Source organism: Eretmochelys imbricata, chromosome 6 (assembly GCF_965152235.1).
Source record: "Eretmochelys imbricata isolate rEreImb1 chromosome 6, rEreImb1.hap1, whole genome shotgun sequence".
NCBI classification, from domain to species: domain Eukaryota; kingdom Metazoa; phylum Chordata; order Testudines; family Cheloniidae; genus Eretmochelys; species Eretmochelys imbricata.
The window spans coordinates 52,024,314-52,048,610 of NC_135577.1; the positions used below are offsets into that span (position 1 = coordinate 52,024,314).

The 24,297-nt window shown below is 40.0% G+C and overlaps 1 protein-coding gene across 1 annotated transcript in view; it reads left to right on the forward strand.

Annotated features, from left to right (window-relative positions):
* The window catches only part of CD44 (CD44 molecule (IN blood group)), a 94,265-nt gene that overhangs the window by 22,838 nt on the left and 47,130 nt on the right, over positions 1–24,297 (forward strand). Inside the window, exons 3-7 of the mRNA XM_077819965.1 lie at positions 11,810–11,975; positions 16,397–16,533; positions 17,965–18,036; positions 18,737–18,976; positions 21,071–21,196. Of these exons, the coding sequence (XP_077676091.1) occupies positions 11,810–11,975; positions 16,397–16,533; positions 17,965–18,036; positions 18,737–18,976; positions 21,071–21,196 (741 nt within the window). The remainder of the gene's footprint in view (positions 1–11,809; positions 11,976–16,396; positions 16,534–17,964; positions 18,037–18,736; positions 18,977–21,070; positions 21,197–24,297) is intronic.

A 24,297-nucleotide genomic window follows, 5' to 3' on the forward strand; every position in this document is an offset into this window, starting at 1 on the left:
CATTGATTGTCCAGTACTGTGAACCCACTGATGGTTTGGCAAGCTTTTGATAAATAATTTGCTGTTTTTGCGTCTTTTACTACTTGCGCTTCATATTCTTTTTTGGTCTGCCTAATTATACTTTTACACTTGAGTTGACCAGAGTTTATGCTCTTTTCTATTTTCCTCACTAGGATTTGACTTGCAATTTTTAAAGGAGGCCTTTTTTTGTCTCTAACTGCCTCTTTTACGCTTCTGTTTAGCCATGCTGGCATTTTTTGGTCCTTTTACTAACTTTTTTTTTATTTGGTGTATACATATAGTTTGAGGCTCTATTATGGTATTTTTAAATAGTTTCCATTCAGCTTACAAGCATTTCACTCTTGTGACTGTTTCCTTTTAATTTCCATTTAACCAACTTCCTCATTTTTGTGTAGTTAAATGGTATTGTGTTGGGTTTCTTTGGTATTCCCCTCCCCTGCTAAAGGATGTTAAATTTAACTACATTATAGTCCCTGTTATAGAGTGGTTCAGCTGTATTCACCTCTTGGACCAGACCCCATGCTCCACTTACAGTAGCATGCATGCATGTGCTCCAGGGTTAGTATCCTGGTACAGGCAGGGCTGCATGGGAAATGGTTTTCCTGTCCCTGGAGAATTTTTGAGATATTGAAACATTTTCCCATCACAAATGGGACAAAAAGTTGAAATGTAAAAAATTTCACAAAACAATTATCTGATAACAATTTCAGCTCAGGTCAATTACAATGTTTTTGTTTTGATGTTCAACCTTTATTTTTAAACCTTTGTTAGTATACATTAACAAAAATTTCTAATTGAAAAGTAGTTTCGAACTAAAAAACTTAACTGTTTACTTCTGAAATGTCAGAACAGGATGTTTTTTCAATTTTGGAACTTTTTTTCCAAAATGTTTTGAATTGACCCTTTCCCACAGTTTCAGTTTTGACAAATCAGCATTTTCTGCTGAAAAATCCGTGACCAGGTCTAATATAGACTTCCTTAAACTCATCACACTAGTGGACCCAACTCTGTCCTGGTGAGACCATCTTCAGGGTAGAAAGGTAGATCATTTTACAGGCTTATTAAGCCTGGACGCTTCTGGCAAGACTGTTGTGGTGTTTTTTTCTAGTAGGTACTAAACTGAACCTACCAACTCATTACACTGAATCACTATGTAATATGCTAGATTGTCTAACTGATGTTGCCTATCTGTTTCTAGATCCGTGGAGATGATAAGGGACCTACATTTGTTATCTGCTAAAGGAGATCTCCTTAAGTCTAAGCGGTAGAATTCAGTGATTTTGGAACTAAAGGGACAGAGTTCTAGAGTTGGCTCCCCAGGTTTATACGTATGATTTACGTAGTAGCTATACAAGTTGTCATCAACATGCCTAACAACACTCAGTCCTTAATACTGACTTGGTTTGGATTTGAACCAATCATTCAGAACAAAAATATCAAACTTATATAATCCCTCAGCCATCTAAGGAAGCTACTCTGTTATGTGTCTATCTGTGAGTGGAAAATTCACAGGCTTATTTTTTGTTGTTATTTTTAAAGCTTAGGAGTTTTTCATTTTCTTTTGAATGTGGGTTGCATGCTTTTCAAAGATTTCCGTGCCTCATCTCATCTTGGCTGTACATCTAGCACGGAACAACGTACTGAAACCCAGTAAATCTGGTACCTCTTAGAAGTCCAACAAATGGAGAGCATCTCATGAGTAAAATATGGCTGAATTGGCACCTACTGTACAAAATCTTTGCAGGGAGCGCTTGGACTGCTTAACAATACTTTAGTGGGGCCACTCCCTAAGGAAAAAGCTAAACTCTGCTGGGCTCCCTTTAGAGCTTGAAAATCATATAACTTCTGCTTCTTTGAAAGAATCTTTTATGTTGCTCTATGATATCAGACTGGTATTTCTCTCTGTCTCCCATTCTCTATTGTCTGACCTTCTGCCCAGCTTTTTCCTATTTATTATTTTTCCATAATATTTTTATTTTAGTATTTTGACTTTACCTAGGTAGCTCCCACGCTTTTGCTCTACAGGCAAGTATGAAGACATGGTCCCTGCCCTAATGAGTTGCAATTTAAGTGTAATCTTGCTGTCTTCTTGGGCTAGTATATCACTGATAGTGTTGTTAAAAGATGGTCTTTCTGATCACACAAAGGACAGAACTTCTTGTGTCTTGGTGCACATATTTCACCACTTTAAAGTGCTGATTTAGCAAAGCACTTATGCACCTACTTAACTTTAAACAGACAAGTAATCCTTTCTCATCCCTCTTCAGCAATGCATTTTAGTGCGTGCTTAAAATTTATTAGGATTTATGCAAGTGGTTTAACCATGTGCTTTAAGTGCTTTGATCAGGTCCTAACTCAGCCCCATAGTCTTAGGTAAATTTGACACTCTTGTACTATTTTGGTGATACCAGTACTGTACTATGCCAGTCATTAACTGAGTCACAAATATTTGTGAAAGGTGTATTTCATCATAATAACAACACTGCACTGATATAGTCCCTTTATTAACATTAAGCCTTACAACATTCCTTTCAATTATGTTAATATTATTATCCCCGATTTTTGGATGGGAAAACTGGGAGAGAAGTTAAATGCCTTATCAAACACACAGTAAGTTAATGGCAGAGGTATGGGAATAGAACACACATCTCCTACCTCCAAGTCATCTTCACTGTCCTCTAGGTACATTTTGTTTTTGGCAATAATATGTAAATATTATTATTACTTTTCATGGGGATTTTTAAGTGAGTGTAATGCTGGTGAAAGTTGACAGATGTACGGTCCTAGAGTTGAAGATCTCTGTTTCTCTTCAAATATCACAGTGATGGGAGCAATATAAAGATCTAAACAGAACAGAATAGCTACAGGCTAGGTGCAGCATAGATAACAACAGTGAAGCTTCCCACATATTACCCTACTAGTGTGCCTGTGTTGTCTTCTGGAAGGCATCTCTCGGAGTCAGCTGGTGTTTCAATATTGAATCAGCCTTGTAGTGAGTAATGAGAAAGGTGTCACTTGTGGTGAAGCTGAATTCTTACGTGGACACCAGTCCATCAGTCGCTAGATGTAGAATGCCAACTCACTTCATATAGGCCCCTCTGAGTCCTACAATGAACTGAACCAGTGACCTAGAGATTAAAGCCTCCTTAGGCCTACCCCAAGGCACCTTTAATTAGTTGAACTGAAGTCAGGTACTGAATCTATGAAGGGTTTCTCTATAAAAAAAGTTCTTTGAATTTGTTCCCTTTTAATTCTGCTCTGCCACATTGTAGATTGGCAATTGGGATACTGGGAAACACTGGGTTTTTTTCTGTTGCTGTCCTGAATGACAGTTTAATTACTGATCATAGATATGAATGCCAAACTGTTCACGCAAACAAAGCAGATTATATTTGTTACATTTTTAGTGGCTGATAAAGGAAATCTGCTTCTTTGACATGTCCTTGTTAAATTATTGTGGGTTCTGCAGAATTTGACTTTTTAATGTTGATCAGAATTTATTCATCCTAGTAAATTATTTCATTCATCCCACTATAGACTGTAGTGTTCCAACTTTCTTTGGCCACAAAGCCTCAAAGAGTGTCCGTGTTGGTGTGGTTTAAAAACATGGACTCTTGTCTACTACTAACTACTTAGACTAATGACTCATTTTGCATAACTTGACAGTCATCAGTTATTTTTCGGGCACTACTGACCTGGGCTTTATTCTAGCCTCTGACATAGAGGTGGAAGCCTCTGTATTCTATTACCAGTTGGCTGAGCCATACATTCCTCTAGTGCATATGTTTTGATAATATAATTTAAAGAAATACTGTGTTACTCAGGAAATAATAAGGTAAAAGGTAGTGAAATGTCATGATGTAACCTTGCCTTAACTCCACATCTCAGTCTTTCTGATCTTAGTGTATTAATAATCACTGACTGATGGAGTTGTTTGTTCAGATTCTGCAGGAAGACAAAACTAGCTGACTTTAGAATCTCTTAGTGTTTGTCTTCTAATAATTCTTTGATTTTTTTCCTTAAACATCTAATGCATCCAAATAACATGAGATCCCGACTTCCAATGGCATTTCCACCAGGTAGGTGTGAAATAACCATTTTAATTTGGTTCCATAACTGATTCCCTGGTGTATTCTGACATTGTATATACCCTTGAAAAATATAAACACAAATTAGAGATGGGTTTGAACTGGGAGCTCCGCTCTGAATCCTGAAAACTCTGGGGAAGTTTGAATCTTGTCTGGCCCCATTTCTATAATTGGCTGGAGAGAAACCCTGGTCACAAAAAAATTGACATTTGAGGAAGTCTGAATATGGATCCAACACCCCATTTTGCATTTTAAGTCCTCCACTAGTGCAAATAAACACAAATACTTGAAATACAAATGTGAAAGCTGACCCCGTGCATCTTCCTTCTAGTATATGAGAACAAAACAAAATGATGTAGGGTACTATGACAGAAATGAAAACAATTATTCTCATAAGAATTTTGTATTTTTTTAAATAAAGAGATGATATTTGAACATGTGCAGAGCTGCATGCAATGAAATAACACAATCAACACAAGGCCTGTTTAATAACTAAGGACAACATTTGTAGCCATAGAACCTGAATCCTCTTGAAGTGTGTAGAAAGAAAATCATTCGTGCCATCAAAACCCTTGCTTCATGTCTTCTCACAGTCTTCATTCATCACGTCCTGGTTACCTGTCAATCATCTTGAACCACAAACCCAAAAAAGAAAATCCCCAAGAGAACAGTGAGCTGAGCACTTCCTGATTCTCCATGGCAATAAACATTGTGGTTTTACTGAGCAGACTTCCTGAAGACCTTGAGTGTCTAAACACCGTTTCACTTCAAGGTTTTCTGTGAAATGAGGCAAAGTTCCTGCAAATGGGTTGCTGCTCCTAGTTGCTTCCATGTGTCTGCAATTATCAGCATGATGTTTTACAGTATTAAACAATATCCCAGCTGACTATTACACTGATAGGAAGTGCATCTTGAACAGTAAAAGCAGAGAAAAAATAAAACTTCTACAGGGTTATCAATAGGCCTTATGGAAAAGAGACTACATCAGCTCACTTGCATGAGGAAGTGCTACTCACGGTCAGTAAGGGTTGTGAAAACAGGCTCAGATGTAAGACTGAACTTGGTTTGGTGGTTGACTGCAGCTAAAAAGCCTGTGGTACGAATGACTTGGAGGTATATCAAACCATGAAAAGGCAGAGCTCCTTAGCCTAGCTCAGCCCATTAGATCACTGTGGTGGGCACTGGATAACAGTGTGTGCTTATGGCTTTGGCTAAAGAGGTTCAGCTCTCACTATGGGCAATTGGTTCCAGAGATAAGCAAGCAAGGCAACTGCTAAGTGAAAGGAACAAGGCTGAATCAGATATAAGTCTTCTTGACAGGGTATGCTGACATATGGAGTGACAGGAGTGGTTTAGATTGGGATGGGGGGTAAGATTAGGAGAGGAGGGCTGATCAGGGAAGAATTTGCAGCTGCTTTCTCAATGCCTGTGGATGACAAGCAGAAGACAAAGGCTCCCAGGAAAGGCAAGGAGAAGAGTATCTGAGAGGTAGCTGTGTTAGTCTGGATCTGTAAAAGTGGCAAAGAGTCCTGTGGCTTAACAAACGTATTGGAGCATGAGCTTTCGTGGGTGAATACCCACTTCCAAGAGTGTGTGTGTGTGTGTGTGTGTGTGTTAATGTTTTCCATGCTCATTAAATCAGAAACATCCTTGGGGCATTCCATGTCTTCAAGTTGAGTCACCAAAGTCTCGTGGTCTGGGTAAGATTAATGATGATGACAATTAAGGCATGTTGTGTAATTTTTGCCTCTTTTAAGAATGATTATTAAACAATATTGTCTTTCAGCTATAGCACATCACATGGGTGTCACGGAAAGAACGTGGTCATGCCAGCTCTGAAGGGCAGAGTGAAAGGAAATATTTTGGTATTGATTCTGATCCTAATGTAAGTGGGTTTAGAATCAGACCCTTTGAGACTTCAGGCAAGTTGAAAGTGTTAAAAGTAGTTTGATGCACAGCATGAGTTACATGTTGGTTGGGTGGAAGTGGGCTAGAACTGAGGGCAAAATTCTCTCTTGGCCAAACACTGGTAAAGTCAATAGAGTTTTACTAACAAAGAATTTGACCCCAAAACTCTGGATCTGAACAGCCCTGAACTTTGGAGAAGGTGGAATCTCTAGATTTGGGTCTGGACTTGGCATTCCAGACTCTTCTTTAATTCACAAGTAGACTGGAATCTTTCTCACCATTAAAGAAAGATAAGGCCACTGTGTTGGTTTAGTTTAGAGCCTACATTTTATTTTCAATAGGGTTTTACATAGGCTAGTACGAATAGAAGCATTTTTATTAAATCAATTATTCGCTACATAAAGGGCAGCATTATCTAGAGATTAGGGTTTAGGATTGTAGAACAGGACCTGCTGAGCTCTATTTCTGATCCAGCCACTGACTTTCTGTGAAGCTTTGGGCAACCTTTGGTGTCTCCATTTTCCCATTTGTAAAATGGGGCTAATAATATTGACTTCACAAAGGTGTTAAGATAAATTAATGCTTGTACAACACTGCAAATGTAAAGCATTATGTGAGTGCTATATATTGTTTGTTTCATGCATAGTGTCTCCTGGGGAGAGATGTCTGCAATGCTAAGTAAAGTTGGTCTTCTCAGCTTCTGTAACAACATATAGAAGAGATACAGCAAAAGTAATATGGATTCCATTATGGGAAAGTTCTTTAGAAGTTAATAGGGATGAAAACAGTCCTGCAAATACACACATGAGTAACTTTAGGCATGTGAATAGTCCCGCTAAGTTGAACTGGGTAGTTGTTTGCAGGATCAGGGTCAAAGGGTTTCCAATCGGAATGAAATGAGTAGAGTGTTTAGCAAAATGAGGTTCCAAACATAACGGGGGCTTCTGGGTGCTACTATAATGTAAATAATAATGATCTGAAACAATAAATTAGCCCAAATTTGCTCACATCTGGGCCAAGGTTCACACCAAAGAGCTGTGACTTTACCCAACATTTCCGTGAAGCTAAGCTGAGTTTCAGGTTTGTAGCACAACCCAAAACCAGGCAAGTTTTATGTGATTTCTGATTTCTTAGTGAAAGTTTCCTATAGCCCCGGAAATGAATCCAAAATTAATAACTAGATCCAAAATCTCCAGGTTTGTTGTTCTTAATCTCCCTAATAGTTCTGTAGGATATAATAGCCCAATTTATTAATGAATCTTAGAGTTGATGGAATGTGTATTATTCACAGATTTAGCTAGCTCATTTGTGGAGGAAACTACTATAATTTGGCAGCTTGTGCGACAACTCCCCAAATGCTTTATCAAGTTTTGAATCCGGAGCCCTCAGATCCAAAGCTCCATTAGCTGATTGCAGTCGTAGGCTGTTGCCCTCTATGTGGGCCAGTCACTAAAGGGAGATGTAACACACACTTTGTGTTACGCCTACATCCTAAGAGCTCAAGGGGTAGAGTGGCAAGCAATGCCATTTCCCCTGATCACGCTGAAAGAAGCATTTTTCATCTGAGTGGAGTGAATGGCTATGGCCACATCTCTTGTTTTCAGCTAGCCTCAGGAATCAGCGCTGCAGAGCACCTGGGGAGGCATTATGCCTGTTTCTGCACTCTGTAGGAGTAATGCCTCTGACTGCCACTTCTAAGGCAGCCCCCCAGCTTCTCCCCTCCCAGCACAATTCAGGTGCCTTGAGCCATACTGGGAAAACGTCTTTGCTTCTTCTCCCAGTCTGCATCATATACAAGCGCTCATTCTTGCCATCAAAGGCCCACACATCATGGCTACCATTAAAGTTGGTTACAAAAACTTACATGGAATCATTTTCTGTCAGAGAATGCAGTCTGTCAAAGTTGAAACAATGCAAAATCATGTCTATTTTTGTCATTATTTCATTTATGAGAAAAACTGATCAAAATGTTCCGACAGTGTCGAAATCTCTTGTTTTGATGTTTTCAGTAAAATATTTTTGAATTTTTGTTTTCAAACAACTTTTGGTTTTGAATGTTTACAACTTTGAATCACATATAATATAAAAATTAAAAAAGGGAGAATTGAAATGAAATACTGAGATTGAACTGAAATACATTTTTTTTTTAATTTTCTGTTGTGGGGAATTGGAACCAAGAAGGTATCAAAATCTCAAAATCCTTCACCAAATGGAATTGCAGTTCTCCACACAGCTCTAGCTGCCATTTTGCTCTGATCTCATCTCCTTTCAAGTCCTTCTGCTCTAGCCAAGCTGAATAGCAAACCACCATCTTTGTTTGCTTCTCCCACTCTGATCGTTGTGCCTCCTTCTGGGTGGGCCCCTGAAATCAGCTTTTTCCTGACTAGTCTGCCATTCCTCCAGTCACCCCTTCCTGCTTCAGGTCTAACTGAAGAAACCACAATGCCTTCTTGTTAAAAACCACATCCTCCCTTTCTCCACCCCCTCCTATCTCCAGGATTTGGTCCTAAATTTATACATGAGATGAAACATGTACTACCTGGTGCAATGTCTGCTACCATAATTTAGTCCCACTGCCTTGGTAGTAAGTGTCTGCAGGATTGAGCCCATAGATTCTAAACTCTTCAGGTCAGGGACATTGTCAGTGTCACGTACCTTTATGGTGCAGTTACTCTTGTATAAATAATAAAAATCCTTTTACATACATACAGTCTGAGTCTGATTTACTGTTCCATTTGCTTATTTGTTTCCAACTTCCATATGGGAAGAAATATTCCATGTGGTTTACAACAGTGGTGATTATGCAGTACCCTTTGATTACTATCATTTATTTTGATGTGTGTGTTTATAGAATAACATCGGCTGTCTAGCTCATGGCAAAAGACAGGAGTTAAAGGAGAGTGATTGCCAATATATCCAGAAGAGGTGTCTATACAAATGTTTAGGGCTTGCATTCTGGAGCTCATAGGGGAGAGATTATTATGTGGTACCTTCTAGTTTTGTAGGCACCAGAGAGAAACAACATTGCAATGTGTGCAGGAGATTGGAACTGTTTTCTCCCTATGCATGTTGGAACTCCCACTAATGTTAATATGAATCATGCCCTGCACTTCACTGGGAAGAATAAACTGAGTTTTTGCATGATCTGGGATTGTCATTTTAGTCTGGGGCTGCAGTCAAGTTTCCTCTTGAAGGAAGGGTGGGGTCGGAGCTGAGTTAATTATTTTTTGCTTTGAAGTATATCGAGTCTTTCCCCACCTTCCAGAGCTGTTATTTTTTTTCCACGCTGTCAAAAAAGCAGTTCATTGTGTATGTTTGCTTTCTTCTTCCCCTCGCTCCTTTTGTTGTTGTCTGTGGGCATTCTTCGGATCATACAGTCTTTTCCGTGCTTTACCATCCATACCGCGAAGCCTCTAACTTGCCAGGCCGAAGAGGAAGGGAGAGGTGTTCTCTTTAGAGCCGCTCTAGTTTTACGCCTTTCGCCATCTCATGCAGCCTCTACAGCACAATTTGAGGCACTTTCCTCCCTTAGGAGCTGAATGTGTTACTTGTTCAGTGGTCCCAGGCCAGAGGAATGATCGAGGCTTTTAGAAACGGATACCTAAAGTTAGGGTCCTACATCCATATTTAGGGACCTAAATAAGTGTCCTCATTTTCAAAAGTCCTACAGTACCTCTGAAGCCAATGGGAAGTCAACAGTAGGGGAGACTGAGTGCCCACAGAAGAGATTTATGTTTGTTTGAATTTTTTTATTTTTGTTGTTTGTTGTGCCATTAGGCTTTCAGACATTTAGATCAAATTCAGAGGTGAGTCTAAGGGTTTGCCTACATGAGAAAGTTAGCGTGCAGCACTCTAAATTGTGACTTTTAAGTGCACTAGCTACTCCACACTAAGTCCCTGTGTGGACACTCTCGCTGTGCATTAAAGGGATGTCTATACTTGGAGCTAGGGTTGTGATTCCCAGATCATGTAGACACACTCACTCTAGCTCCAGCTGAGACAGTGCGCTAAAAATAGTAGCGTAGTCACAGTGGCATGGGCAATGATAAGTGGTGGTGCTGCCTAGCCTCCCTGAATAGAAACCCGCCTGGACCACCTGGATACGTATTCAGGGCAGCTAGCCTATGCCAACGCTACCCCTGCATGAGACACTGTAACCACGCTACTATTTTTAGCATGTTAACTTGATGAGAGCTAGTGCGATATGTATACATGCTCTGGGAATCATACCCCAGCTCCAAGTGTAGACATAGCCTAGGAGTGCTTTTGAGCTTAACACATCGCCAAAGTTCATTAACTAAACTGCACAACGGTACTCTTAGTGAACAGTGAGAGGGTCCACATGGGGAGCTAGTAAGGAGTCGCTAGGCTTACACTGGCTATTGCAGCCTTTTTCCTATCTAGACAAGCCCTAAATGACCCTCCCTTCAGACTAGGTTGATATAACTTAAGTGCTGAGAATCTGGAAGAAGACTTACATTGCACCAGAACTCACTCCTGACTTTTGCCCATTTGAGTTGTCACATAACAGTGGCACCTAGATTTTTCAATAATACATAATTGTTGTTGATAAAATTACTTAGTTCTAACAAAATATAGTGCTTTTCATGGGCAAAGCGGTTTATGATATTATTAAATTTTTAACATCCAGCATTCTTTACAATATTAGTTACATTGTTGTGTTGTATGCTGACATTGATATAGTGGTTCACAGTAGAAAACCACAGAGATGTTGACCATATCTCTGAAACCAATGTCCATAATGTGCTTCCAAATGAAAGTGAGTTAGGTGTATTCCAACCATTCCTAGCTGGCTGTATGGTTCCTTAGAGCTTGCCTGCCAGGGTATATTTAGCAGCTCAGCACTTTTATAGTTAGAAATACTGTTGCACACTGCTTACTTGCTGTCTACATCAGCTGTGGCATATGATATCAAACTAGTCTAACTAGTCTGCCCTGACCTAATAGATGCCAAAAGGAACCTATTCCTTGTGCTGATGCTAAAATAGTTTCAGATGTTATTTCTGCTTTGATGTATGTTTTCATGAAAAATGTTAAACCCTGAAACAAACAGAATGAGGTCATTTAATACAGGGACTGTATATTTCAGAAATGGTTAGATTATAACCATTTTCACCTTTTCTTGTTTATTCCCTTTATGAATGAGGTACTTAGATGGACCTGGATGGTTGGACACTGTTTCCTTAGATATAGGACTATGGCTGCAAAGACTCAAACAGTGTACTTTCTATATACTTTATACCAATGTCAGTGGAGCACCACTTATTTATGTGAATCTGGCACACATTGTATAAAAACTAGGGAAATCTGCAAGACTGCAGTTTTGAATGTGGTACATATTTATTAACAGGTTAGTTGCTAACTACAGCAGTTTGGAAAATTTCATTGACAAATGTTTACAGTGAAGCCAAAACTTTTCCAGACAGATGTGTTTCTAAAATATCTTGGCAATCTTGTCCCATTAGATCTTCTGCACCAAATTGTTGTTGTTGTTGATGATGGGTTTTTTTTGCATGTTCCCAAAAGTGCTAGGCACTTCACAGAAACACTATGCTACTGTTCTTGGACATTAATGTGATGTTTGAGCAAAAAGGATCTGAGTGTAGTTTGGAAAACCAGATTTATTGTGCAAGCCTTCTCCCCTAATGAACTGGCGGATGTTGATGGTTTTCTGTAACTTCATTGTACTTGGAAATGAAATCTTGCTAGTGTTTCAGTGAAAAAGCATGTATTATCATTGTAATAATTTCTGTTTTTTTTTCAATCAACAGAATTTAATATAAGTTGCAGATATGCAGGGGTTTTCCATGTTGAGAAAAATCGTCGCTACAATCTCACACGAAGTGAGGCAGTTGAACTCTGCAGAGCTCTCAATAGTACCCTGCCAACAATGGACCAGATGAAGAAAGCTCATGAATTAGGATTTGAAACTTGCAGGTAAGGAAACTCTAAAGAAGATAATATATAGTGAATATGCATAGCTATCTGTCTGTCCATCTGTGACTATGTGGTGTGCCAACTGCAATTACTTTTAAGTGGCTATTAATTAGATGGTCTATGAGTAGAAAAGGATAACTGAATTGTAGTTGTAAATGAAGTATCATAATCAAGCAGGTGTATTTCTAGTGGGATCCTGCAGGGACTGGCTCTTGGCCCTACACTAATTAAATTTTTTCAATGTCCTGGAAGAAAACATAAAATCATTATTGATAAAATTTGCAGATGACACAAGGATTTGGGAAGTAGTAAATAATGAAGTGGGCAAGTCATTGATTCAGAGTGATATGGATTACTTCGTAAGCTGGGTGCAAGCAAACAATACGTGTTTCAATACAGCCAAATGTAAAGTCCTACATCTAGAAATAAAGAAAGCAGGCCATACTTATAGGATGGGGAACTCTGTTTTGGAAGCAGTGGATCATAGTGGATAATCAGTTGAACATGATCTCCAAGTGTGGCACTGTGGTGAAAACGGCTAATGTGATCCTTGAACATATAAAGGGGTGAGATATTGAGTAATAGATGATATTACCTCTGTATTTGACACTGGTGTGACTGCAACTAGAATACACTGTCCAGTTCTGATGTGGACAATTCAAGAAGGATGTTGAAGAATTGGAGAGTGTTCAGTGAAAAATTGCATGAATGATTAAAGGGTTGGAAAACATGCCTTATAGTGATAGACACTAGGAACTCGATCTATTTAGCTTATTGTGAGAAGGATAAGGGGTGAATTGATTAGTCTATAAGTACCTACATGGGGAACAAATATTTGATAATACAGGACTCTTCAGTCTAGCAGACAAAGATATAACAATAGGAAATGGCTGGATGTTGAATCTAGACAAATTCAGATGGGAAATAAGGTACAAGGTTTTAAACTGAAGGTAATTAACCATTGGGACAATGGATCAACAGTTGTGGTGGATTCTCCATCACTGGAAATTTAAAAATCAAGATTGGATGCTTTTCTAAAAGATATGCTCTAGTTCAAACAGGAATTAATTCAGGGAAGTCCTATGTATGGTCTGTGTTATGCCGGAGGACTGACTAGCTGAACACAGTTGTTCTTCCTGGCCATATAATCTATGACTCTATGAATTATCCAGGTTATCCCAAACATGCAGCTGTAGAAAGGAGACAAGATTCAAGTGCAGCAGGAGCAGAGGGGATTCATTGTCAAGCAGTATAGACTCATAGCAATAAAACTCTTATTTAAGTCAAATGGATCAACTAACTTCAGTGGGATTTGAGCTTTAGTAGGAAGTGAGTAGGGATTTCAGGATTCATCCTGAAGTTTATTGGGGTAGAAAGCTCGGTGGGCATCTCTTCAACTCTTTAAATTTTGCCAGCTTGTACTTTTTATCAGTCCTCTAAAGAGAGTCCTAATATTTACCACCAGAAAAATTAAACCAAATGACACTGTTTAAAGTTATTATATGCGAAGGTGGAATTGTCTGTTGTAAATTTGACTCAAGGCTGTTTTGTTTTTCAAAAACCAGTCAGAGAACACTTCAATCTCTTTGGTCACTCGATTACAGACCTAAAAGTGGCAATTCTTCAACAAAAATCTTCAAAAACAGACTCCAATGAGAGACTGCTGAATTGGAACTAATTTGCAAACTGGATATAATTAACTTAGGCTTCAATAAAGACTGGGAGTGGATGTGTCATTACACAAAGTAAAACTATTTCTCCCTGTTTATTCCCCCCCCCCCCCCCCGGTTCTTGTCAACTACTGGAAATGGCCCACATTGATTATCACTACAAAAGTCACCCTGCCCCCCCTCTCCTGCTGGTAATAGCTCACCTTTTCTGATCACTCTTGTCACAGTCTGTATGGTAACACCCATTGTTTCATGTTCTCTGTGTATATAAATCTCCTCACTGTATTTTCCACTGTATGCATCCGATGAAGTGAGCTGTAGCTCACGAAAGCTTATGCTCAAATAAATTTGTTAGTCTCTAAGGTGCCACAAGTACCCCTTTTCTTTTTGCGGATACAGACTAACTCGGCTGCTACTCTGAAACTTGTTTTTCTCAGTCTTTTAACTGTTTTAATTTCCTTCCCTTTGCATTAGTCTGCAAATTCATGAGAAATCGGTAAAATTGCTTTCATGTTAGTGTAGTATCGGCAAAATCATATCTATGGAAAGTGATTAGTTTAATTAGTATCAAAGTAATTAAATTAGTTCATGTTTGAGCAGTGCTTTGAAAAAGTTTAGTGTGATGCTGTATAAATGTCACGCACTGCTAATATTAATTGCAAATGCGTGGGCAGATAATCTTTAAAGATCTCCTGCAGCCCTAGTTGCCCTTACACCAGGACTGTGCCTGTGCTCATTCACTGGTATAAATCAGAATAATATGTGTGCCTCTGCAGTGGGAGAATGATGCTCGCCATATTCCCAGGGAATATCAGGCAAAAATTCCCGATGGTGAGCGTTACATAACAGTCTCCCAAGTGAAGTGGAGGGATGATTTAAAATGCTGCCAAATGGAAGACTAGACTGGGACAGTCCTGCAGTGGTGGGGAAAGTATTGAAAGACCAAATAGGCATTTTCTATCTCTAACTTTTGAGTCTCATGCACTGGACAGAGTCTCTTATAGGTAAGATGAGAAGAAAATGGAAAAGAACTTAAAGGGTAAAAGAAATAGAGGGAACTATTTTTCACATTGGAGGAGAGCTGTGGTTTTGCTTTCACTGCACTTTCTCCCCTTATCCATGAACCTAGAAGAGGACAGATATGGAATTTGAGATATTTTTTAATAATTTGTGGGTGCTGTGTATTTGTATTCCTCTGGCACAGTACCATAAATCCAACTGTATGGGCTTGAGGGGAGACAAAAAGAAGAACTAGTACGTTATATATAATAGTCAAAGCACACAAGGAGTAGAAAGTGAATATGAATGAGTCAGCAGGCCATAAAACAAGAAAGATTTTTATTATAACACCGCCAATATGATAGTCTTAGCAATAGGATACCGGATCTAGGACTAATAAAAAATATGGCTGTGCCAGTGAAGTAATCTATTGTTCCACCCATATTAGAGATTTAGAATTGCAAATATCATTGCCATGATTTGATCCAGGTGGACGTGAATCATGGATGTGGACTGTAACAGGGCTTGGGGAACCACAACTGAGACAGAGTCCAAGCAGCTAACATACCACGCCTGCCCCTCCCTGACAAGTAGCAGCTCTTAAAACAATCCCCAAACCCTAGGGCTTTTTAACATTTAATCACCACTCTCATCTAAATAGATTTCAGGGAAACCAGTACCTTCACAGGAATTAGTCATTTGATATGAGATTGCAAAATAGTAATAACTTGTTACATAATTTTGTTAATCACAAGCTCACTTGAAATTTCAGCCTGATTTATGTGCCCCATACTCAAATAGCAGCATTATTTGCAACACATATTATCCAGGGGGATATTAAGTATTTTAGCTAACATTCTGTAGGCGAAATATTGCTACATTTGAACACTTTATTAAAGTTTTGCACTTCGCAGAGACTGGCATGTTATCAATCATCGCTGTACATCTTTGCTCACGATCTCCATCCATTCTTCAGATTTGTGGCATGCAATTCCAGTGCAAAATGGTACTGTGCAATTTATTAGGCTAGAAGTAGTGAAAATGTAGCTCAATGAAAGAAAATCAGAGCCTTGATCCTCTGTGTTCTATAATACACAACCCAACTGAACGAGAAGTGTTTACCCTTTTTATCCTTCATTTTCATTGCATCCCCATGCAGAGCAGTTGTCTTATTGAATAATTCACACTGCATTGCAATGGTTATTAGTTCAGAGATTACATGCAGAATGATTTTGGAGGTGGTTGCTGGTGATGTTAATGTGGATGTAAAAAAGGAGTAATCTCCATGACCAGATTTGGGATTATTCTTATTTCATGATATGAAATGCTCTGTCTCCTATTTGGCCTATTTGGCGGTATTGAAAGTCCTGAGGAAAGTATCTGTTGTATGCTGTGACACATAACATGGTGTTTGTCCGCCACCGCACATGGGGGTCAGATCTGGTGGTGGACATGCCAAGGGTCAAAGCCAGAGTCAGGAAACAAGCAGGGGAGCAGGGCCAGAGCAAGGAGGAACAAGGCTGGCACAGGAGCGATTGCAGCTGTGGGCACAAGCTGTTGAGCAGCCAGCAATCTTCTGATGTAGCTGGGTTTAAGAACATGCCCGCTGGTTCCCCTCAGCTAGTCAGGCAGGTTGATCAATCAGCCAGTTCTGCTTTAGTTGTGGTCATTAGTCAGCCTGGAGACCGAGCTAGCAGGCTCAGCTGCATGCCTTCCTTCCTGACAGTGTTGTTCACTCTGTATTCTTCACAGGTATGGTTACATAGAAGACAAAATTGTAATCCCACGAATCAAGCCATATTCTCTTTGTGCAGCAAATAACACTGGAATTTACATACTCACTTCAAATGTAACAGACCGGTATGATACATATTGTTATAATGCATCAGGTAGGTATTTGCTGTACTGTGTAAGTGAGAATTAAGATATTTAACAATAACATATGCTCTCTCTCCTTTAGGTTACTCGAACCAGAGCTTCCATATTAAATTGTATGTGTATTGTGGTCTTGTTTTCGCATTTGAAAATAGAACACATTTTGCCAGTCACTGGAGCTGCACCTGCTGATGCTATCAGTGACTTTGGCCCATTGTATTTTGAACTAAAAAAATGTCTGAGTTCATATTTAACTTATGATTCTAACCTCAAGAATTGTCATTTTAGTAGGGAAGTACCACAAGTATGGATCCAAAGAACACAGAATTGTTGAATGTGATGATTTCTACTCCTCACATTCTTTTACTCACATGTTTTTAGAGCTAATAATAGTGAAGTTTACAAGCGCTGAAAGATCAGGGACCCTGAAGACTCTTAGCTTGCTTTCTCTGCTTGCATGAGGCCTCTGGCAAGCACAAATTCAGGTGTTGCTTAGCTACATTAGTATTGTAGGTTCAAAGGCAGGCCACTTCTTTTGTGGAATTCTTCCATTATATGGAGTTACAGTTCTTAATAATAATTTTAAATGTTTCTGATTTTGTTTATTTTTCTATGCCACATGAGGACCCCTGCAAAATTAAAATTTTCAGAGTCAAATTGTCAGGGAGCCGTGGATAATTTTGCTCAGTGTTTGTGCTGCAATAACTGGGCACAGGAAATGTGTGAAGAGTAAGAGACTGGCTTGATTCAGTTGCCTAGATTTTGTTAAATTAACTGGTCATATTCAGAGCTGGTTAGATAGAGGCAACCCCACAAAAATCCTTAGGCCAAATTCAATGGTGATTTAAATAGAGGTGACATTTTGAAATTACAATTTGCTTTGACATAGAATATCTGAAGCTTTATTCCACTCTCTGGAACTCAAAGGGCTTAATCCTGGGTTGGGGTAGAGAGAGGCAAAGGGCTCTTAGCTACCAGCTCTGATACTGGAGCTGTCGGAGGGAGTCAAACTGGACCATAGAGGAGTTCTAATTTATATTGATTGGAATGATCCCTAAAGGACTGTTCCGCCAGCCCAGGATTAGCTTTGTATTCCGTAATAGATTTCCAATGTTGCCTAAGTGCTCTACCCCGGAATGCCCTCAGTGCAGAGGAATCATACAGTCCATCCCTTTGGCAAAATGGGGATTTGTCCTGCGTTGAGGATCTGACTCAAATTGAGAACACTGAGAGTAACTTTGTGAAATTTGATTAAAATACACCAATTTTGTCCCTTTAAAAATGTTTATAAAATTCTTAGTTTTCTCAAAGCCACTTTCAGACGAGACCCCAAGAAACTTTTCTAAGAAGTTGTTGTTAACACTATGAATCTAATAAATAGGGCAGAAAAGAATTTTTCTCACCACCCTTTGTCAAATTAACTAATTATTTTCTTCTCCTTTCAGAAACTAGGGATATGGCATGTGAACCAATCATAAAACTAAATGATTCTTGGCATGATAATCAAAGCCGAATAGGTAATGTATTGCATAAGTGAATGATTTAGCATTGATTCCATTTTCAGCTACCAGTTTTCTCTTCTGTATGTGAGTAATGCAAATGTTCAATATCACGCTACACATAAGAAAAGCAAGTCCAGAGATGGTAATATACTGAAAGTGAAGCAATCAGACCTCCATCTGCCACCTAGAATTAGGCTATATGTGACAGCATTTATCTTGAGGTGGTTCTAGCGTAGTAAATTTTCCATATTGACACTAGATTGTTTTTGATAAATAGAGGACTGATGTTGCTTCTTTGATGAGAGAGCTTTGTTGAAGCCTTCTATGTCCTACAGTTATTATGTACCTTCCACATCATGCCGAAGCCTGCTAGCCAGGCAAGGAACTAGGGATGGAACCGGGCTCTCAGAATGAAATCCTGGCCTCATTGGAGTCAATGGGAGTTTTATCCTTGACTTCAATGGTACCAGGATTTCACCCTGAAAGTTAATCCAGACTTTGGCCCACTTACCAGACTGGGCTCATTATGCTGGTGCATACACAAATTAGAACTACAATAGATAGATCAGTGAAGGATAAAACAGACAGACAGAAAACAAATTGCTTGATATCAGGTCTGACTACAACTGTGGCCATAGCCCTTTAGCCTCACCCCACAACTCCAACATTCATGATGCCTCAGCTATTTCAATTGATCTCTTTCTCCTTCCAACAGTCATAGATAATGCAGATGGCTCACGTTACGCTGATGGTGTGAAACAGCCTGACCCAACTCCAGTTACAGATGATAATCATGTGGGTAGTGGTTCAACATATGACGGAGATACAACAAACCCTACCATCATCAGAATTCACACGGCTGGTGCCCCATATTATGAAGATACAACCCCAGATGCACTGTCAACAGATTATTCTTCTGTGTCGGGCAGAAAGGAATATCATTCCACAAGTACCAGTAAGAATAATGGATTATATACTATTGTAGCTTAACTTGTCCTCTTAAAATAACTGTATGAAAACATTGCACTGTGATTCAATTCTTAGAATGCTAAGGGGCATCACTGGTGGACACAGTGTGTCTTAGGGCATCAAAATCTGCAATGGCTTTGTGACCACTATAGCCATGGAAAAGAGAGAGCACAATCTCTGCCCCATATTCCTAGTGCTCTTGAGAAAGAATTGGACGGAAAAAAGTTGTGTGTCTTTGTGATCATAGAAACTTTTCACTTTCCAGAGACATTTCATAATAACATGAGAGTGTAAAGCAATCACAAACCAAAAAAGTTCTGCTTTTCTTCCTCCAGGAATAATTTCACAGTATGTGTGATGATAGATCTTTCTAAGAGCCTGGTGTTGTGCCTACTGCAATCAATGGGAATATTATGGTTGATTTCACTGGCAGAAGGATCAGGCTCAATGAAATCTAGCAAAACATTATTTGTATAACAAAGAAATATCACAGGTGCAAAGGATAAACATAATTAAGTATTTTACCAGAAGAATCTGGAAAAGTAAGTGCAGAAAGATAGGATTTCAATACCTAGAGATCAAGCTGGAATAGTCTTACCTACCTAATAGTCTCCGGTATGATCATATTTGTGGAGTCCATATTAAATAATACATGCATAAGAAGAGATTTACAGTACAAATGCAGTTGAATCCCTTCTTTGCAAACTGTATGTTGTAAACTGTATTTGATAAGCATATCACAATATGCAAAAACAGTAAAAATGTTGGTGCTGTCAGCCTTCCGTTTATGGCTTTTCTTTTTCCAGGAGATAGGGAAGGGCTTTCTGTATAGACCAAAAACCATATTCTGCCCTGAGCTACATCCGGGAAGCCCTAGAGGAGACAAAATTGGGTCTGGGTTAACCATGGAGTTGTATAGGTGTGACCTAGGGCAAAATTTGTGTAGGTGAATAGAAGAGAATTAAATTGTTTCATTTTCTTGGTTTTCTTTTTCTTTTGACTTCAGGGCACATGTGGTAGAAGATTTTCTATTTAATCTCTTTATGCTGATGGTTAAGTACCTATTAGCTTTCATATTTGTAAGCACTTACATGGCCCACATCCTCAGAGTACGTGCGGGTCTCACAAATATTAATAAATTTGCCCTCACAAATTGGGAAGTGCTGTATGATCTCCATTTTAGAGAAGAGGAACTGAGATACAGGAAAACTAAGTGACTTGCCCAAGATCCCACAGGAAGTGTGGATTAAGCCTAGGTTTCCTTAGTCCTGTTTCAGCAACTTAACCACAAGATCAGCCATCCTTCTTCTGTAGCAGAGAGCATTCCTCTGGGCTGTGGACACAAGGTTTTATTTAACCGTTCACTAACCATTTACAAGTAGAGGATACCAAGAGATCATGCCATTGTCCTACCCATCGATGTTTAGTTAAAATGTTTAGTTAATTGTTTGTTGAGTGGAAGTGTTAGCAGAGGATAAATTTGATTTGCTGGTGGTACTGTACTTGTGGGACTTTGGGCCTGCTTCTCCACATGGCTTACCAGTGACATCAAAATACTATGGCAGGGTAATGGGAATTAATGTTGGAACAACACTCTTCTCAAATTTCATGAATTGTCTTTCCAAGAGGAAATTCTCCTCTTTTCTGCTTACAACTGTAGTCTTTGCCTGGACCAAAGCTCATAATATGTAAAAATAATGGCAGCATTACAAAAGGCCTCAAGCACTTTTGTAGGTTCCAGATCCAGAGTTGCCACAGCTACAAGAACATAAATCCAGGCTTCGGTGAGCAAGTTGTTGTCTTTGCCACCTTAGCTGCCATGCTCATTATCATTGGGCTGCTGCAAATTCACACTCCCATGAACAACCAGTGTTAGTGATTAGATACCAAGATTAGAAAATCAATTATATTTAATGACGAACTAAACAAGGACCCCAGTCTCCTCTCCTTTTATCCTTCCACTGGACCAACAAATGAAAGACCTAGGCTTCCTATAGTGTGAAAGCTCTAACAATGAGAACAGCAGGAGAGGTGGCTCAGCAAATGAAAAGTTACAGTTGATTCACCCTTCATCACACAGATGATATTGCAATACCTTTCGATGACAAGCGGGGTGAAGATTCAACCATGATTTCACTGATAACTGATGGTGCTCCTGGAAAAGACAGTGATCATCCTAGCAAAGGACAGCATCCCACAAGTACTAGTAAGGCTAATGAATTGTAATAACTTTGCCAACTGCAGACTGTATTTAACCTACTCTCTTATTCTGGCAGGATATTATGATAAGTAGCCAAGTACTTATCTTCAGCATTGGAACAACATTTCAGAACAGAGCTTTCTGGGGTAGTTAAATCAGAAATGAGATCTACAGCAGTCACTGGTGATCAGAAGGGACAAGTGGAGACAAGGGTTGCCTTGTAACCTGCGTTTAAAGTTAAGAAGTGATTCGTGGACTCTTTGGTGCATATCTCTCATGTTCCATTTCATCACACCTATTCACCCTATACCAAGCAACATAATTTAATTTGTTTTGGGCTACAGGTACCTCTGTGCATCATCACGTGCAGACACTGTATATGAGAATTAGAAGTGCAATTTCTGCCCCTTTATGCAGCATATGTGTGCTTTGATACTTGATTCATCAGTGTGTGGTTTTAACTCATTCATGGCTGTGAAGTAGGTAGCACAGATCAAAATCCTGACTTAACTCACTAAGGAGTACTTTGAGGGAGTGACAGAGTTAAGGTTGGAGATGCCATCTTGCTTGTGCACTGCATATAGGAATAGATTGTATTTCCAAGTGCTTGTTGTCATTTGCAGCATGACCACAATGGTACTGTGCTTACCAGGCTTCTTGGGCTTTGGGATACTTGAAGAGACATTAGGTGGTGACCTTTCCTCTAGTATTCAGTAGAACTCTAGCACTGTTTCCTGCCCTCTTCCTGAATAACTGTGCTAAGGTGTGTAAAAAGCAACTCCCTGTGATATCTTCCTCCAGCATCCAGTGCACCTGTGCACCATGGGGTAGGATCTTATGAGTAGTGGGACAGCAACATTAAGTAAAATCAACTTAATTTTTTTAAAATGGGTCTTTAAATATATTTGATGGAATTCTTCATTTTAAAGTTTTGGGATTTTTCTTTTGTGTTAAGAAAGTTAGGAACCATTAGGAAAGGGATGCCACAATGCCACTATATAAAGCCATGGTACGCCCACATCTTGAATACTGCTTGCAGTTTTGGTTGCCCCTTCTCAAAAAAGATATATTAGAATGGGAAAAGGCACAGAGAAGGGTAACAGAAATGATGAGAGGTATGAAACAGCTTCCGTTTGAGGAGAGATTAAATAGACTGGGACTGTTCAGCTTGGAAAAGAGATGACTCAGGGGGGATATGACAGAGGTCTATAAAATCAAAAAAGGTGTGGAGAAAGTGAATAGGGAAGTGTTATTTACCCCTTCGCATAACACAAGAACCCAATGAAATGAAAGGCAGCAGGTTTAAAACCAACAAAAGGAAGTACTACTTCACACAACGCATGATCAAACCTATATAGGGTGACCAGATGTCCTGATAAACTTGGGACTGTCCCAATATTTAACTCTTTGTCCTACATCCCGACCAATGTACGATTGGGATGCCATTTGTCCCGATATTGTAGGGTTGCCAGGCATCCGGTTGGTGCAGGGATGGCAGGCTCCCTACCTGGCTCTGCTCAGCTCCCTGGAAGCGGCGACATCTCCCTCTGGCTCCTAGTTAGAGGGAAGGCCTGGGGGGCTCTGGATGCTGCCCCCACCATGAGCACAGGCTCTGTAACTCCCATTGGCCAGGATCTGTGGCCAATGGGAGCTGCGGGGGCGGTACCTGCAGATGGAGGCAATAGTAGCGCATGGAGCTGCTTGGCCTTGCCTCCGCCTAGGACCAAGAGGGAGATGTCGCCATTTCCGGGGAGCCACCCGAGGTAAGCACACCTGGAGGCTGCACCCCCTCCCGCTGGGGGCTGGAGCTGGGGCTGTACACCCCTGACACGGGGCTGGAGCTGCTCGGGCCAGCCGGCCTGGGGTTCCTCTGGTACTGGGGGTTGGGTGGTTTGGGGTTCCAGCCACGGAGAAGGTAGGGGAGCTCAGGGCTCCTGCCGCGGGAGGCAGGACCTTGTGTAGGCAGGGGCAGGGCCATGGGGGTAGCCTTCCCGAAGGGGGGAGTCCACCCACCACCCATGCCCACCCATGTCCACCCATGTGTCCTGATATTTTATTCTTGCGATTGAGTCACCCTACACCTCTGGAACTCATTGCCAGGAGATGCTCTGAATGCCAGAAGTATATGTGGGTTCAGAAAAGAATAAATTCATGGAGGATCGGTCCATCAATGGCTAGTAGCCAAGATGGTCAGGGATGCAACCCCATGCTCTGGGTGTTCATAAATGTCTGACTGCCAGATGCTGGGACTGGATGACTCGATAATTGGGGATGGATATTCGATAATTGGCCTGTGCTGTTCATTTCCTCTGAAGCATCTGACATTGGCCACTGTCAGAAGACAGGATGCTGGGCTTAATGGACCATTGGTCTGACCAAGTGTGGCCATTTGTATTGTCTTATGTGTCCTTGGAAGGACATAGATGTTTCTGGAAGGGGAAACGAATGCAGTATAGGAGTTCTTGTTGAAATTCCCAAAGACTTTTTCCACTTGGCTCAACCAGAACACTGTGTCCAGTTCTGGGAGAACACTTTATCCAGTTTTATGGAATAAAAGAAATCAATTCAACTCTGGACTCATCACTAAGGTTTCTTTATTCGCATACAGTTAAACTACACTTCAGTTGATCAAGCTCGAGAGTAGAGGGCGGGTACAGGGTATACCACAAACCCAAGATACATAATCATGAATTAGCTTATCGACATACTTACACTAAATACTATTTGTTAATACATTATATCATATATTTTATGATTGATGCACTAATTTTTATAATTGATCCTGGTACAGATCATGAATTGTCCAAGAGCTACAAAGTATGCTAGTAAGCAAAGCTGCAGCTACAAGCTTATCACATGTGACTCTTCTTACAATTTCTTTATCAACTACCTATATATTATTGACAAGGCCACTTGTGAACTTATGCTTTGTCCATTGTTAACCTCTGTTTCCTTACCTCTCTTTCTTCATTCCTTCTTGCATTGTTCATGCAAGGCCTACATTTCTAATGGCTTTTTGTGGTAAACTGGTGGAGAAAGAAAATAATAGAATGATTTCTTTCTACCATCTCTTGCTTCACATTGATGCCAACGGAACGTAAGCATGC